The sequence below is a fragment of the Microcaecilia unicolor genome, chromosome 11, assembly GCF_901765095.1.
Source record: "Microcaecilia unicolor chromosome 11, aMicUni1.1, whole genome shotgun sequence".
Classification (NCBI taxonomy): domain Eukaryota; kingdom Metazoa; phylum Chordata; class Amphibia; order Gymnophiona; family Siphonopidae; genus Microcaecilia; species Microcaecilia unicolor.
The window spans coordinates 207510188-207527281 of NC_044041.1; the positions used below are offsets into that span (position 1 = coordinate 207510188).

Consider the following 17094-nt stretch of genomic DNA (forward strand, 5'->3'; position numbering starts at 1 on the left):
AGCCTGTACTAGATCTCAAGAGGATCAGCATGAGGCGATGTACTTATTTTTGTACCAGGGGCAATGCAGGGTTAAGTGACTTGCCCACAAGTCACAAGGAGAAGACCAGTGTTTTGTGAAGTTATGTTAAAATCTTAAGTTAGATTGTAGCTGAAACTGGGAACCAGTGTCCAGCTTTATTGAGTGGAGTGACATGATCCCAGCATTTAGCTCCAACAGTCAACCTAACTTCCGTATTTCGATGAGTTTAATGTCCGTTAAATGGAGGCCTTGGAACAGGGTATTACAATAGAGAACTTGTCCTCATACCAGGGCAGTTCCTTCTGATCAGAAAGGACCTCATAAAACCTGTTTTCTTTAATATAGAAAGGCATTTTTGTACGATTAAAGAAATATGTGACTGAAAATTTAGATGATAATCCCAATAATTTTTAAGGAGTTGACTTATCTGAATTTTATTGAATTTTTGGAATGTTATGCCTTCTGATACAGCATGAATTGAACTGTGTTTTTGTATTAAAAAATGTATGTGTATGTTAGGTTCTATATAATATGATTACGTGTGTTCTTCTGGGGGGTGGAGTTGCTGAGCGCATGTTGTATAAAATCCACCCGCACACACATTTAGCAGGTGTAAAATTGTGCAAGAGCAGTTTGGCAGTACTGTATGAACCTTTTTATCTATAAAGATAAAGTAAAAGTATTTTTTGGACTTTTCACATGGATGCCCTGTTATAAAATTAATCCCTGCATGTGTAAGTGTCCTACCCAAATGCCAGTCACTTTTTATGTGGATTAAATTGGTCTGGTTCATCATCTAAATTGCTGAGTATTGGGTTTATATATATATATATATATGTTTATGGAAGTCGTCATACATCTGTGTGTTCTGTGAAGCCACCTTCTCTCATGATGATCAGAAATATTAATATATTCTTTACTTTCCCTTTTTCTATTAGATCAGAGGTGGGACAGAGCCAACCAAGTGACAGCAGAGCGCCAGCAGAAGCTGGAAGAATCGGCAAATCAGCTGGAAATCTTCCAGACAGCCGAGGCCCAGCTGCGTCCCTGGCTAGTGGAGAAAGAGCTGATGATGAGTGTTCTTGGACCCCTGTCCATTGACCCAAATATGTTGAATGCACAGAAACAACAGGTTCAGGTGAGGTGTTGAGTAAGTTTGTAGTTGTATCATGCCGGGATGTTCACACTGGTCTTAGGACAGGGAAAGGAAGGTGGAAGAGGTTCCTTCTGGCTTTGGAGAAAGGAGTAAGATGGTAGGCCCTAGTCTCTGTGGCTGTTTCCATCTCACAGCAGTTCCAGGGTCCTGTTATCATGGTGGTACCTTGACACACCAATCAGTTAGCTGCTGGCCTTCAGTAACAAGGGGCTTGCTTCTAGGATACTATCACAATGACCACTGATTGCAGCAAAATTAGGCAATATCTAGAAGAAACATGTATTCTGTTATGAATTATTTTGTACAACATGTGATACTGTTCCTGTTGCAGTTTATGCTAAAGGAATTTGAAACACGTAAGCAGCAACATGAACAGCTAACTCAGGCAGCTCAGCGTCTTCTCACCAGTCCAGGAAACCTTTCCCTGTCCAGTGGCCGTGTGGAGGAAAAACTCAAAGGGATCAGTGAGAAATGGGAAGAGCTAACTACAAAACTGGACTGTCGCTCTGGCCACATTGATCAAGCAATAATCAAGAGCTTGAAGTACCATGAGGTTCTGCAGGACTTGTCAGAGAAAATAAAGGCTACAGGACAGAAGCTGGGTGGCCAGTCTGCCATCAGTACGCAGCCAGATGCAGTGAAGCAGCAGCTACAGGAGACCAGTGAGATCCGGTCGGACCTGGAAGAGCTTGAGCAGGGAGTTGCTGAAGCACAGACTCTGTGTGATGACTTGTCCAATCTTATTGGTGAGCAGTATCTAAAGGATGAGCTCAAGAAACGTCTGGAAACTGTGGCCCTTCCTCTCAAAGGGCTGAAAGACTTAGCAGGTTTGTTTTTGGTCTCATTTTCCTTCTGTTTTTTCAATGTTTTAAAAAAAATGTTTAGAGATTGGTTTGGCTGTGCAGTTTTTACACAAATGCATTGATCTCTTCCAGACCTGGAGAAAGGGTTTGCGTTAGGCCTGGCACATTAGTCTAGTATGGGTGAGGATAATTATCAACAAGGTCAAAATTGAAAAGCATTAAAGTGCATGCATAAACATGCTTTGTCTGAGTTGGCCCCACACTGGTGATATCATCCAGTGGCCCCATGAATGGATTAGCTCTCCAACATCACAGTACCAGGCTTTTTTATGAGCTCCTGGGTTCTGGTGCAGAACTGCAGTTCCACTCTGAAGTCTGGCCTGCCTTCTGCTGCCAATCATCCAGTGAACTCCTGAACTCTTGTCCATATCCCCAACATCCATCATGCGTTCTCTCTGGGTAGGGATTACCAAATGGTCATATATCATACAAGCATATACTACTGTCTCTCTCCAAACCAGGAGTGGGCAGCCTTGGTCCTCGAGAGCCGCAACCATGAATATGTATGTGCTATATATGTAAAAAGACTACTAAAATATACTTTTACTAAATTATGTGCTCTAAATTAAGGTGTGAGAGTACTCGGTATCGGCATTATATTCCCTTTAAGGATAAATGCTACTGAAGCCATCATTGCTTTGTGAGAACCCCCCACACCCTTCAAATAAAAAAAACCCCAAATTGATCATCTACTATTTATATGAAGCACTTATCTGATACTCCCCCCCTCCCCCCCCCCCCCCCCCCCCCCCCCGGTGTGTTCTTCTGATGGAAATTCGTCTGGATCTGCTGAAGCCCTTTAAGGAAACATACAGCAATTGCCATCAGAAGAACACAACAAACAAAAGTTGTATCAGATAAGGGCTTCATTTAAATAGCAGGTGCTCAACTATTTTTTTTTTTGGGGGGGGGGGGGGGGGGTTTACATTTTACATTTTAGTAGTCCTATTGCATGTATTGTAGTTATATAATTTATAGAGTACATTTAAGGGTATGTTTTCTAAGGTGCGTTAGCATTTAATGTGCGTACACCATTTACGCGCGTTAAAAGCACTAACGTTCCCATAGCACCGCTTAGTAAACTTATCCCTTAGTGATTTACCCTAGAATTTTCAAATTCAGTGACTATGTATGAGTTCTCAAGTCCCCAGTGCGTAACTGACTCATCCTCTTGTCCGTGGAGACGGTGAGATTACATACCTGTAATGGGTGTTTTCTGTGGACAGCAGGATGTCAGCCACCCAGACCCAACTGCCTCCCCCCTTGGATGGACCTGTTTACAGCTGGAGAATGCAGTGGAGCAGAAGGGGCTGCACATCCTCAGAAAGGCCTTTGTAGGTTTTTCTGAGCTCCAGGAGAGCTAATCCGTTCATGGCTGACCTTTCTTGCTATCCATGGAGAACCTCTGTTAAAGTAAACCTCCCTTTATATCTAGGAGTTTTCTTTATGATTTCTTGATTAATTTTTAAAGGTGAAGCAGCCTGTGCACTGTGCTATGATGTATGAAACCTATTATTTTGGGTCTACTGTCTATAGTTAGCAGGATTTGGTGGAGGAGTAGCCTAATGGTTGAGAGTAGCAGGCTGAGAACGGGGGTAGCGTGGTTCATATCTCACCACAACATCTTGTGGTCTTGGACAAGTCACTTGATGCTCAGTTGCCTCAGATAGAGTCTTGGCTGTGAACCCTCCAGTGAGAGCAAAAGACCTAGCGTACCTGAATGGACACTGCTTTCTATAAGAAATTAACTAAATTAAATGAAAAGAGTCCTATCAGTTCCATTCATGAGTTCTGCTCTGGAGGAAGGGGGGTTATGTTTTAGCATTAGAGTGGCATTGCTTTTCCAACCTTTTGAGAGTGAGGAGACCTGGGTCATACAAACAGTCATCAGTTGGAGTGGGGTGTGGAGAAAATGGAATTAGTGGCATTAAAAAGCCCTAAACAACAACAACGTTATTGGATCAATATTTCCTTTACCCCTTTGTCTAGTTAATCTCAGGAATTAATCAGATAAATCATCAGTCTTCAAATTTCACTCTCACCGACCAATTAACATTTTCGGCCAGTGTCTGTCCAAAATCTCAGTGTCTGTCCAAAAGTTAACTACAGAAATCAGGAAGGCTGAGAGGTGTGCTGGGGGCTTAGCTGGCTTTAATCGTGTGGTATTGATACTCTGTGTTATTGGGCTGCAGAAATTCCTGGATAACTTATCTGGTTATCTTTATCCTATTAAATTCAGTTGTGCTAACTTAACCAAATATATCTTTAAAGATGCACTGAATTTATTCAATTTATACCAGTTTTCTTAAGACACTCCAAGGCCCTATAGGGACATAAAGAAAAACTTTATCTCTCATGGAGAAAATGCTGCAGAGCATTCTCTGAGGGTGTTTGAGAAATCAAAAATCAAATAAATGTAATGAATAATTTGAGCACCACTGCTGTAATTTTCAGGTGACCATATGCATCGACTTCAGGCTGCCCTCGCCAGTTCACAGCAATTCCAGCAGATGTTTGATGAGCTGAGGACATGGCTGGACAGTAAGCGCAGCCAGCAGGCTCAGAGCTGCCCAGTCTCTGCCAAACTGGAAAGACTGCAGTCCCAGATTCAGAAGCAAGAAGAGTTCCAAAAGAACTTAAACCAGCATAGCGGCTCCTATGAAATGATTGTGGCTGAGGGGGAATCTCTGCTTCTCTGTGTGCAGCCTGGAGAAGAGAGGAGCACCTTGCAGAACCAGCTGCTTACTCTGAGGGCTCATTGGGAGGCACTGGTCAAACAAGCAACAGAAAGACATTCCAGACTGAAGGACTGCTTGCAAAAGGCTCAGAAATATAAGCAACATGTTGAAGATCTTCTACCCTGGGTAGAAAACTGTAAAGTGAGAGTGGCAGAGCTAAGAGTCACCCTTGACCCAGTGCAGCTGGAAGCTACTTTTCTGAAGGCAAAGGCTCTGCAAAATGATGTTGAGAAACGTGGCTTCCTTCTGGAGAAGATAAACAGTGCTGCAGATACCTTGATAGACGCATCTGAAGCTGATGATTATGAAATTAGAGAGGAGAAAGCCAGACTCAATCAGGATATGGATGCCATTGTGGAAGAGTTGCAAATCAAGACGGGGTCCATTGAAGAAATGTCCCAAAGGCTGAAGGAGTTCAGGGAAAGCTTGCAGAACATTGAGAAGAAACTGGAAGGAACGCAGCACCAGCTGGAGATCTTTGACGCTCTGGGCTCTCAAGCCTGTAGCAACAAAAATTTGGAGAAAATGCGAGCTCAGCAGGAAGTGCTCAGTGAGCTTGAACCACAGATAGTATATGTAAAGGACTTGATTCACGGCTTGGTTGAAGATGCTCCAGATGGTTCAGACTCTTTCCAGCTATTGAATCAAGCAGAGGCTGCTCAGCGGGAATTTGGATTGTTAAAACAAAGAGTTAATGAAGTTTGTTCGGTCATGGAGACCAAGCTTCATGGCATTAGTCACTTCCATAATCATGTTCGGGAGATATTTTCACAGCTTGCTGATCTCGATGATGAGCTTGATTGCATGTCTGCCATTGGTAGAGACCCTGACAGCCTTCATTCCCAAATTGAAGACATTCAGCACTTCATGATCAAACTTCAAAAGCTAACATCAGATTCTAAATCTTCAGAAGTGGAATGTAGACACTTTCTGGAGAAAGAAAGCAGTCTGGACCTCCTTGGGTTGAAACGAGAACTGGAGACATTGAATAAACAATGCAGCAAATTGACTGAGAGGGGTAGGAATCGGCAAGAAATGCTGGAGATCACCCTGGCACGAGTCAAAGACTTTTATAGTAAACTGAAAGAACTGAAGCGGCTGCTGATTTCTCTGGGGGAGGCAGAGGAACTGAAAGGGCTTGTAGGAACTGAAGTGGATGCTGTCAATCAACAGCTCATTGATTTTAAGGTAAGATCTTCCTCAGTTCTTAACTGTTAAATTTTCAAAACATTGTTCTCTGAATTACTTTCTGCATAGATGTAGATTGGTGGGGGCATGCGAGTGGCAGCCCCCTCCACCCAGTTTTCCAGGTGCTTGTGCTATTTTGACTGCCGTACTCCCTATTGCTAACATGGCATCCCAGATCCTTGCCCCCTTCCCTACAAACGGAGAAATTGCTCCTACGATTTTCTATAGCATACAAGAAAATATTAGACTTCATTGCCTTTTCATGCAGTTTGATATTTTGGGATAAGTTCCTTTCTGTGTAGGTGTAGTTTTCATAAAAACTTGATTGCCGTTGTCCGCCTAGAAGCTTCACTATGATGTGCCTACATTTCAATGCATTTTCCACAAGGGAATAAGTAGTTGTAAGTTTTTATATTTTGGGTGTAAAAATCAATCTGTCAGATTGTATCAATACCATTTTAATGGTTTTATTTAGTGTTAAATATCCAGATGCAGATACACTAGTGCAAACTATATGAGTAATTCAAGTAGTTCTGCCTAATTACTGCCCAAAGAAAAATTACTCGCAGGCATTTGTTCGCCTTCTCTGTGCATCATTTTTCAGCACAAAAGAGTAATGCATAGGTCTGTCTAAAACTACATGGGGTGGTCTATTCTGAGGCCTACGCCCAATAAGAGTGAGATTAAAAGTAGGTGTATTGCTGAGCAATGCACACACAACTTTTCAGTTGAAAAGAAATACATTGAAAAAACAATAACCATCAAAAACAGAACAGACAACAGTTGTTGATGTATGAAAACATCAACGGGGAGACACTGTAAATCAGTGAACAAATGTAAGGTTCCTCCCTGTTCAGCTAGAACCCTCTCATAGAGCAAAGTGCAGGGCTATTGTTCCAATTATTAATAATAAATGTTAAAGCTTAAAGTGGCAAAACAGTCAACAGTTTGGATGGACTTTTGTGCTGTAAACAGGGGACTCTTATGAAAAGCTAAATCACAATGGTGTAGGTAAGTAGAATATTTAGCTGGAAAATAATTTGAATATGTTGCCAGGCTCCAGTCCAATAGGGTGTCAGGCTATCACAATAAAACAGCATATGGGGAAATAACCTTATCACGATTACAGGACCAACAGTTTAGAATGTATCCCCCAAGGACTGGGAAACTAAAAGTAAAGATATCTAGAGGAAGCATTTCCTGATTGAGTTAACAAACCAACTAGAACGTTCATATACAGTGGGACATCACCGAAAAATATTTTGAATATTAACATAAGAATAGCCATACTGGGTAAGACCAATGCATCCTGCTTCCAACGTTGTCCAAGCCAGGACACAAGAACCTGACAGAATCCCAAATAGTATCACCATTCAGTGCTACCAATCCCCCATGTCCATCTCAATAACAGACTATGGACTTTTCCTCCAGGAACGTGTCCAAATCTTTTTTTAACTTATAATAAGGTATTAAAAAATTAAATGTATTAATGTGTAAATATAATTAATATATCATGAAAATAAGAAGTGCTCAGTTCACACGTCAGTCATATATATAATGACTGGCTGAGTAGAGAGCCTTCATCACACAACTAGCATTCTGAAAAGCACAGTCTGTAAATTGATATATTAAAGCTCAATCTAATCAATTTAAGATGTAAAATGTGATGATATAACTTTTTGATGTCAAAATGGTCTGTGTTCAACACTATAATGAAATGATCCTCAAATGTATATACATAAAAACAGAGCACAGCAAAACATGTTTCACAAAATCATCCTAATAATGTCCCTGTCCAAAATTATCCTAGATATGCTAACCTCGGTTTTTCCACATCCTACGGCAATGAGTTGCAGAGCTTAACTATTCTTGGAGTGAAAAAATATTTCCTTCTATTTTAAAAGGATTTCTATGTAATTTCATTATGTGTTTCCTGGTCTTTGTACTTTTTGAAAGTGCAAAATACTTTTACTCCTGATGTAGTAGACTAATAGCATGCAAAATACAGTGATGCAAAGAAATTACTTTGTGCTGACAGAGCAGTCCGTGCTGCCACAGTTAAATGCAGCCGTTTTCTTGCATAAGGATGAACTTTCTTCTTTCTTGTCAGGATGTGAGTAGGGACTGGGTCATATACTAACAGGAAGGGAAATATTTATGTTATAATCCCTTTACTGAACAAATACAATATGTCAACAGTAAATAATGATTACAAACCCATCCATTGCTTTGACTGCATTTTAAATCAAACTATTACCCACCTACCTCCCCATCCCCTCGGACTGTAATACCATGTACAAGCTAGTAAGAGATATTTGTTCTTATAACCCCTTACTATATGCATTACCCCTTCCCACCTACCCACCCACTACCCAATCCCATTCCAACTTCTCTAGAGAAAGAAACAGGCTCCCTACTCCTACCCCCAGCCCATAAAAGTTTCCTGGTGGCTGAGGGCCTGGACTTCCCAATGCACCCCCCCCCCCCCCAGCTGGTGCTGACTGACTCAGGACACCTCAGGTCAAGGATGTCCTTGACCAGAGAGTGGCTTCGGGAGATGTCCAGCAGTGTCCTTCACTCGCTGCCGCTATCTTTGCAAGTGGTGGTGCCTGACCCTAGTGGAGCATGGAGACAGCGTTGAGAAAGGGATGCTGCTGGACACCTCCCCAGACCAGGTAAATATGATTGGTCCAGGTAGGATGTCTGGGGTGCCCTGGATCAGATAGATTTTTGGGGGTGGCAACAGGGCCCACTTGAGTCAAAGGTTCCCTTGAGTGAAGTACTTAACTTCATTCAGGCAACCCTGCTACTCCTATGCTGCATTTTCACTTCTGCATTATGAGAAGAATAAAAACAAACAAAAAAAAAACCCTGTAAAATGTTGATGTAGATTTTGATATCGGGAGCAGTTTTGAATGCCCACTGCACTATCTTTAGGTTTAATGCTTTTACTGCTGATTTGCCTATGCTAAAAATTCTTCAGTCCCAATCCAGTAAGAATTTTTGGGACTGGATTGGGACTGTAGGTGTCTGATTGTGGATCTGTCTTTTTATTGATCGGGTTGTGTATGTATCAGAACGGTCTCTGGTTGTGGGCAGGGGCTGTGTACTTGTGTGTGTGTCATTTCAGGAAAGGTGGCTCAATGCATGTGTTGTGCAGTCCTTAGAGGAAAATGGTGGGGCTGTTCTGGCATTCATTGTGTTCTTGTCACCAACTTGCTTCCCAGCTGTTGATATTTTTACCCCTGACATGACATGCAAGGAATGTGTTCGGCTTCTTACAGTTCTGCAGCCCTGGGCAGCTGGGATGTGTATCAAGAAGGTTTAGCATTTTCCCCTCATTGAACACTTTCCAAACTTACTGAGAAAGCATCACCAGCTGGTGTTCTCAGCATTAGTAGCGTGTTTCCAGCTGTTGAATCCATCTTCAAAGTGCCATTAGACAAAACCCAAAGTATTGAAAACTGATAGAAAATGAAAAGGGCAGAGTAGTTGGTTCTGGAGGTCAGAATGTTTGAGGCACTGCTCTGGCCAGTCTGTCGGTCTCTGGAAATGCACCTTTCATTAGATTAACAGCAGTATTTTTTAAATATTATATTTATTTTCAGATGTATATCCCGCTTTTATATCCAAAGCGAGTTACAATAAAAACATTCACAAAATCGTTGCAAACAAGTAACAATAGCGTTTACCATATTAACGTATTACAAACTCCAGGGAGAACTACGGAATTAGATCCAAGATCATTCTTCAGTAAAAGCTTTCATTAAAAAATACGTCTTTAAATATTTCTTAAATTACTGTTTACTTGAACAAAGTCTTAAATAACCTGGAAGACGGTACCATAAATTTGCTCCAGCTATACATAAAACTGAGTTACATGTATCGGAGAAATGACTTCCAGAAATACACAATTGCTTTGCTGCCACAGAGTGTAAAGCTCGGTTCGGATGGTACATAGGCAAATTCTTCATAAAGAGCCGGTGGTGGGAGGCGGGGCTGGTGGTTGGGAGGCGAGGATAGTGCTGGGCAGACTTATACGGTCTGTGCCCTGAAAATGACAGATACAAATCAAGGTAAGGTATACACGAAAAGTAGCATATATGAGTTTATCTTGGGGGCAGACTGGATGGACCCTGCAGGTCTTTTTCTGCCGTCATCTACTATGTTACTATAAAATACTGTGGAACTGTGTCATATGCTCACTGATGAATCAAAACCAAAACTTTGAATAGCACTGACAATTTACTGGAAGCCAATGCAAACTCTTTAAAATTGGTGTACTATGATCAGATTCCCTTGCACCAGTGCTGCTGCATTCTGAACAACCTGTACCCAGGTATAGAGAATTACAGCAATCCGGCTTTGTGACAGAGCTCAGAGCAGCTCGCTCACAAACAGTCCATTTTAAAGCCTCTTTGTGTTCAGTGCCACTACAGGCAGCTGCACTGAATACACTGACACTGGTTGTATGTATATGGCAATATGTGGTCACTATCTGTGTAGGAATTGTAAAGGATATGAGTAGCTGGTCCACATCAGGTCTATTATTTTTCTGATAGTTGGCTGAGGAGGCTGAGGGGAGGAATCAGTTCCTCATTAAATTCTGCCTCTCTCCTAGTTGACTGGGGAGGCTGAGGGGAGGAATCAGGTCCTCATTAAATTCTGCTTCTAGTTGGCTGTGGGGAGGAGTCAGGTCCTCATTAAATTCTGCTTCTAGTTGGCTGTGGGGAGGAGTCAGGTCCTCATTAAATTCTGCTTCTAGTTGGCTGTGGGGAGGAGTCAGGTCCTCATTAAATTCTGCTTCTAGTTGGCTGAGGGGAGGAGTCAGGTGCTCATTAAATTCTACTTCTAGTTGGCTGAGGGGAGGAGTCAGGTCCTCATTAAATTCTGCTTCTCTCCTAGTTGGCTGGGGAAACTGAGGGGAGGAGTCAGGTCCTCATTAAATTCTGCTTCTATTTGGCTGTGGGGAGGAGTCAGGTGCTCATTAAATTCTACTTCTAGTTGGCTGTGGGGAGGAGTCAGGTGCTCATTAAATTCTACTTCTAGTTGGCTGTGGGGAGGAGTCAGGTCCTCATTAAATTCTGCTTCTAGTTGGCTGTGGGGAGGAGTCAGGTCCTCATTAAATTCTGCTTCTAGTTGGCTGTGGGGAGGAGTCAGGTCCTCATTAAATTCTGCTTCTCTCCTAGTTGGCTGAGGAGGCTGAGGGGAGGAGTCAGGTCCTCATTAAATTCTGCTTCTCTCCTAGTTGGCTGGGGAAACTGAGGGGAGGAGTCAGGTCCTCATTAAATTCTGCTTCTATTTGGCTGAGGGGAGGAGTCAGGTCCTCATTAAATTCTGCTTCTATTTGGCTGTGGGGAGGAGTCAGGTCCTCATTAAATTCTGCTTCCAGTTGGCTGAGGGGAGGAGTCAGGCCCTCATTAAATTCTGCTTCTAGTTGGCTGAGGGGAGGAGTCAGGTCCTCATTAAATTCTGCTTCTCTCCTAGTTGGCTGGGGAAACTGAGGGGAGGAGTCAGGTCCTCATTAAATTCTGCTTCTATTTGGCTGTGGGGAGGAGTCAGGTGCTCATTAAATTCTGCTTCTAGTTGGCTGTGGGGAGGAGTCAGGTCCTCATTAAATTCTGCTTCTAGTTGGCTGAGGGGAGGAGTCAGGTCCTCAAATTCTGCTTCTAGTTGGCTGAGGGGAGGAGTCAGGTGCTCATTAAATTCTGCTTCTCTCCTAGTTGGCTGAGGAAACTGAGGGGAGGAGTCAGGTCCTCATTAAATTCTGCTTCTATTTGGCTGAGGGGAGGAGTCAGGTCCTCAAATTCTGCTTCTAGTTGGCTGAGGGGAGGAGTCAGGTGCTCATTAAATTCTGCTTCTCTCCTAGTTGGCTGAGGAAACTGAGGGGAGGAGTCGGGTCCTCATTAAATTCTGCTTCTCTCCTAGTTGACTGGGGAGGCTGAGGGGAGGAATCAGGTCCTCATTAAATTCTGCTTCTCTCCTAGTTGGCTGGGGAAACTGAGGGGAGGAGTCAGGTCCTCATTAAATTCTGCTTCTATTTGGCTGAGGGGAGGAGTCAGGTCCTCATTAAATTCTGCTTCTAGTTGGCTGAGGGGAGGAGTCAGGTGCTCATTAAATTCTGCTTCTCTCCTAGTTGGCTGAGGAGGCTGAGGGGAGGAGTCGGGTCCTCATTAAATTCTGCTTCTCTCCTAGTTGGCTGGGGAAACTGAGGGGAGGAGTCAGGTCCTCATTAAATTCTGCTTCTATTTGGCTGAGAGGAGGAGTCAGGTCCTCATTAAATTCTGCTTCTAGTTGGCTGAGGGGAGGAGTTAGATCCTTATTAAATTCTGCTTCTAGTTGGCTGAGGGGAGGAGTTAGATCCTTATTAAATTCTGCTTCTAGTTGGCTGAGGGGAGGAGTCAGGTCCTCATTAAATTCTTCTCTCTTAGTTGGCTGGGGAGGTGTCAGGTCCTCATTAAATTCTGCTTCTCTCCTGTTTGGCTGGGGAGGTGTCAGGTCCTCATTAAGTGCTACACTTGCTGGTTGCATCTAGAGTACATGATAAAGATCCCCATTAGGAGCCTCAAGACAATCAGCATAATGACCAGACTAGCAGCAGTGTTAGGGGGAGGGCAAAGTCAATAAAACAAAACAACCCCCCCCCCCCCCCAAAAAAAAAAAAAAAAAAAACAGTTCTACTGCAGTGTCAAGATAAAAATTAGGAAAGCTTGCAGATGCTACTTTTTGTCGTTTTTAGCAGCCCACTTTTTTTTTTTTAAGCCCTGCCGCACTATGGTCCATCCTTACACTGTGCTGTGTGCTCTGCCTCCTATCTGCTCCCCTGGAAATCATCTGCTATTTTTGTGACGATGACGACGAACATGGTTCTGGTAGCATCTGGGAGTTTATGTATTGTATTGGCCGCCATAATCTGGATGATTGAGATGCATTACATTTCCATTCAGTCCCACGCACAGTGAAGGACTCAAAGGTTCTCTGTTGCAGAGCTGAATCTGCCTGTGTGAAGTTCGTTTTATGACAGAAATGAACCTTGTGTCTGAGGCTAATCTAGTCTTTGTTTTGGTGTCATGTCTCAGATCTGTGACTGCTGTTATTCTGGACCTTAGTTTAGGTTCTTCTGTTCTGCAGCTGCATTTTCCAAACTCTGCAGGCTGAGTATCCCATTAATATGAAAGCTGAATTACATGTGCAGCTGTTCTGTAGGCTTTTGAAAAGGAGGTGCTGGAGGTGTGATGTAGTAACACAGCTCGACTTCAAATACCTAGCACAGAAAAGGGGGCTGATGTGATAAAGCTTCTTAGTGCAGGTTCTGCCCACAATTTTCTGCACTGCAGTTTTTGACCACTGTAGTAACTAAAGAATTTAGTCTAGAAAAGACTGCGTAGACATCACATTCAAAGTGCCAAATGGAGTCTTAGGGCCCAGAACCATTCCCTATTTCCACCATGGAGATAGTGGGTGATTCAGTACAGAAATCGTATGCAAACAAGCAGCATGGACTTTTACCGTGCTGCTTGGTAGGGAAGGTGCCAGGGCACGCGCAGGACAGTCAGTCACTAAGCATGGCTGCCCTACGCAGGCCCAGAACAGAACGGACCAGAAGTCATTAGGAAACCCGAAGGGGCAGGGCGCAGACACGTCAGGATGGTGGCAAATTCTGCTTTCAGGGCTGAACAATCTCAGGACAGCAAAGCCGCTTCTACACTGTTCTCACACACGGGTTTATTGTGTGTGTATGAAAGCCGTGTGTAGCTTTCTTTTCTTTTTGTCCGAAATGATCCCGCATGTAACGTGAGTGCTGTGGAGCCGGGAGAGGGGGGAGCTCTGAACCAGCGGGAGAAGTGTGTGGGCATCAAGCTGGAAGGTAGCAATTCAACATGTGGAGGGGATTACACAGCCCCCTGCATCCGGGTCCGCTCCCTCTCTTCACAGGCAGATGGAGGAAGAGCCGGCAGCAGAGACTGCAGCAACAGCTCCTAGCTTTCTCTAGCGCTGCAACTTACTCACACACGGCCGAGAGATCATCTTCCACATTCCCTGGCTATGGGCAGTGGCAGAGGACCCCGGCAAGAGGCCTTCAAGCTGGAGTGGAGCAGTGCAGTATTGGCAAAAACTTGAAGGAAAGTCATACTACGGCTGCTCCAGACCTCCTGTAAAATTTCCCCCGGTGAAGGTAGGCGGGCCTTTCTGTGCATCCCTCGGAATGCACATTTAAATACTAGTCAGCTTGTTTTATTAGATTTGCCACCGCAGACGGAAAAAAGCCCGCAGAACCCCTTTGTGCATTTCCCACTGAATAATGTGCTCACTAAACTGGCTGGAACCATGTTGCTGGCCCGGTAAGTTTTGTGCATCGGGCCCATAGTTGTGGGCTGACAGTGGTTCTGTTATGTCCTTGACTGAGAACCTGTATAATATGAGGGATTAACTCCCTGCCACCCAACTCTATCTGACCCATGATGTTACAACCATTGCCAAAGCAGAAACATTAAAGAATGAAACTTCCTGCTTTAAAAAGATTTGTTGCTTACTAATAATTATCTCTACGTGCATAGTCTGAACTGGTCTCATGGCCTAGATGGCAGAACCTGTTTGGAGCCAGCAGGGCTCAAGTACATCAGAGATGAGATGCTAAAGTCAGGGAGGGATTCTGGTCTTTAACCCTTGGCCATGGGCCATGCAATAGGGCTCCATCTGGAACAGTGAATCTCTCCAGTAGGTATATTCCCCCGTGCCCCCCCCCCATCACAAAATGCCTTGGCATTACCCCTAGCCACCCACCTGGGGTTAACCCTGTGGCCACCTGGAGGGTTTGGCCCAGAACTGCTGGGTCCCGCTTGCCTCTGGACAAGTTCTCCCACCCATAAGTTATTTTCCTGGTGGTTTCTAGGGGCAGTCCTAGGGGGTCCCCCAGTTTCTAGAAAGCACCCACAGACCGAGAATAGAAATTGCAGGGATTCTTAAGTCAATCCAGGACAACAGAGCTAACAAACTAATAGGTTTATCCTATATAATAATTCTCATCACCAACGTTCTAATGTGTCAGCCTGTGTCTGTGGCGCCTTCGGAGTTGCTGAGCTAGGCTCTGTTGCCAGGCTGATGTCACTCAGCTGATTCCCAGGCAGCTGAGCTAGGCTCTGTTGCCAGGCTGATGTCACTCAGCTGATTCCCAGGCAGCTGAGCTAGGCTCCATAGCCAGGCTGACATCACTCACAGCTGATTCCCAGTCAGGAGGAGGAGTAGGGAAACACGCGGAGCAAGTGGCAGGGAGTGTCGCATCAAACAACGACCCTCCTCTCCCCTGCCCCCCCTGCAGCCACCCATGTCCAGCGACACTACTCTTCCCCCCCCTGCAGCCACCCATGTCCAGCGACACTACTCTTCCCCCCCCCCTCCAGCCACCCATGTCCAACAACCCTGCTCTCTCACCTGCCCCTCCTTTATCCACCCAGGTTGTGTAACCAATTCTTCGGGGCAGCCAGGAAAGATCCCCAGTCCTGCCTGCCCGCTGCTGGCGCTGACGCTCCCCCGCTGCCGGATCGCTGTTCAAAATGGCCGCCAATACTTACAAGGGTGGCCTCCAAGACTTCAGCAGAAGTCTTGCAAGGCGGCCATTTTGAACAGTGATCCGGCAGCGGGGGAGCATCAGCGCCAGCAGCGGGCAGGCAGGACCGGGGATCTTTCCTGCCTGCCCTTAAGAATTGATTACACAACCTGGGTGGATGAAGGAGGGGCAGGTGAGAGAGCAGGTCGTTGGACATGGGTGGCTGGAGGGAGGAGGGGGTGAGGGGGGTCCTGAGACCAGAGAGGTGGGGGTGGAAGGAGGGCCTCAGACCATAAAGGGAGGGGGAGGGGGCACTCACTCTGTCTCTCACATACACTCTCCCTGACACACTCTCTGTCTATCACACTCTCCATCTCTCACACACACTCTCTCTCAAACATACACTCCGAGGAAAACCTTGCTAGCGCCCGTTTCATTTCTGATAGAAATGGGCCTTTTTTTTACTAGTTATCAATAAAATAGAACAGTGAACGGTAGAAGTTTAAACAGCAAACAAGAACAGGTAACATAACAAGGATTTGGTGTTAAATCTAGCTGAACACATTTTACTACCTAAGTAGTACCTGGGGAGGTTAGGAAAAAGAAACTGCTCACAGGAATTGAACAGGGCCTCAGCACAGAGGTCTACCCCCTCCACACTCCCAGCTGAGACTGAGGAGTTCTAGCACATTCTGGGCTAGGTCTTTAGCTTCAGAGCAAATCAGGGCACAGAGCATTAGTACCAAGGATGTTTGACCAGTGACACTGCAGGTTACTGTTTCCTTTTGGGGAATATAGCTAAAAAGAACAGACCTCTGTTATATTTATAATGCAGAGGTTAAACACCACCTGCTGGCCAGCGAAGGGTAATACCCTGAAGGGAAAAAGTGTCATAGGACAGCAATAAAAAATCACAAAATATGGAAGTCCGCCTGCCCCATCCCCCAAGGATCTTTGAGTGTTGCTTCTGCAGCATCCCCAACCCTTTGGCCCAAGGAGCAGCTAAAAGACCCAAGAAATTAAGCCCAGGTCTCTCTATGAGTTGGTACAAAAGACTGCTACCGGGGTTGGTTCCATTAATAAAGTGTATTAAGTTGGCCACCTTGGGGGGGAGGGGAGTTTTCAATGTGGGCTACCTTTGTCATGTTATTTTACTGTTAACTCGTTATTAGTAACTAGGTCTCCTTGCATAAAACGGTTCCTATTTTAAAATAGCACGAGTTAATAGTAGTAAAATAACCCATCTTAACAGTAGGCCACCTTGATAACTTCTACCCTTAGTGTGAATTGTTTCAATCTTTGGTAACCAGAGCTGATATTGTGATGTAATAATGCCTCATTCTACAAATAAGAGCCAACCTCATCAGTGATGTCACAATGGTTTGATTGCCCTAGACTTGGCTCACTTTTATTACATACAGCAGTGATTTCCATTTCTAGGGACGTTTCTTTTTTCTTTAATTAAGGGGGGAAGTTATTGACATGGACTCCTGTTAAGATGTGTTTACTGGTAACCCCAGTTATTAGTAACTACGTCTAATTACATAAAATAGGACCTGTGGTGAAAGAACCCAGCTTGAC

The 17094-nt window shown here is 44.4% G+C and overlaps 1 protein-coding gene across 1 annotated transcript in view; it reads left to right on the forward strand.

The window, feature by feature from the left end:
• MACF1 (microtubule actin crosslinking factor 1) overlaps positions 1 to 17094 on the forward strand; it is a 303837-nt gene that overhangs the window by 169287 nt on the left and 117456 nt on the right. The window contains 3 exon segments of the mRNA XM_030220015.1: positions 960 to 1159; positions 1509 to 2004; positions 4495 to 5966. Of these exon segments, the coding sequence (XP_030075875.1) occupies positions 960 to 1159; positions 1509 to 2004; positions 4495 to 5966 (2168 nt within the window).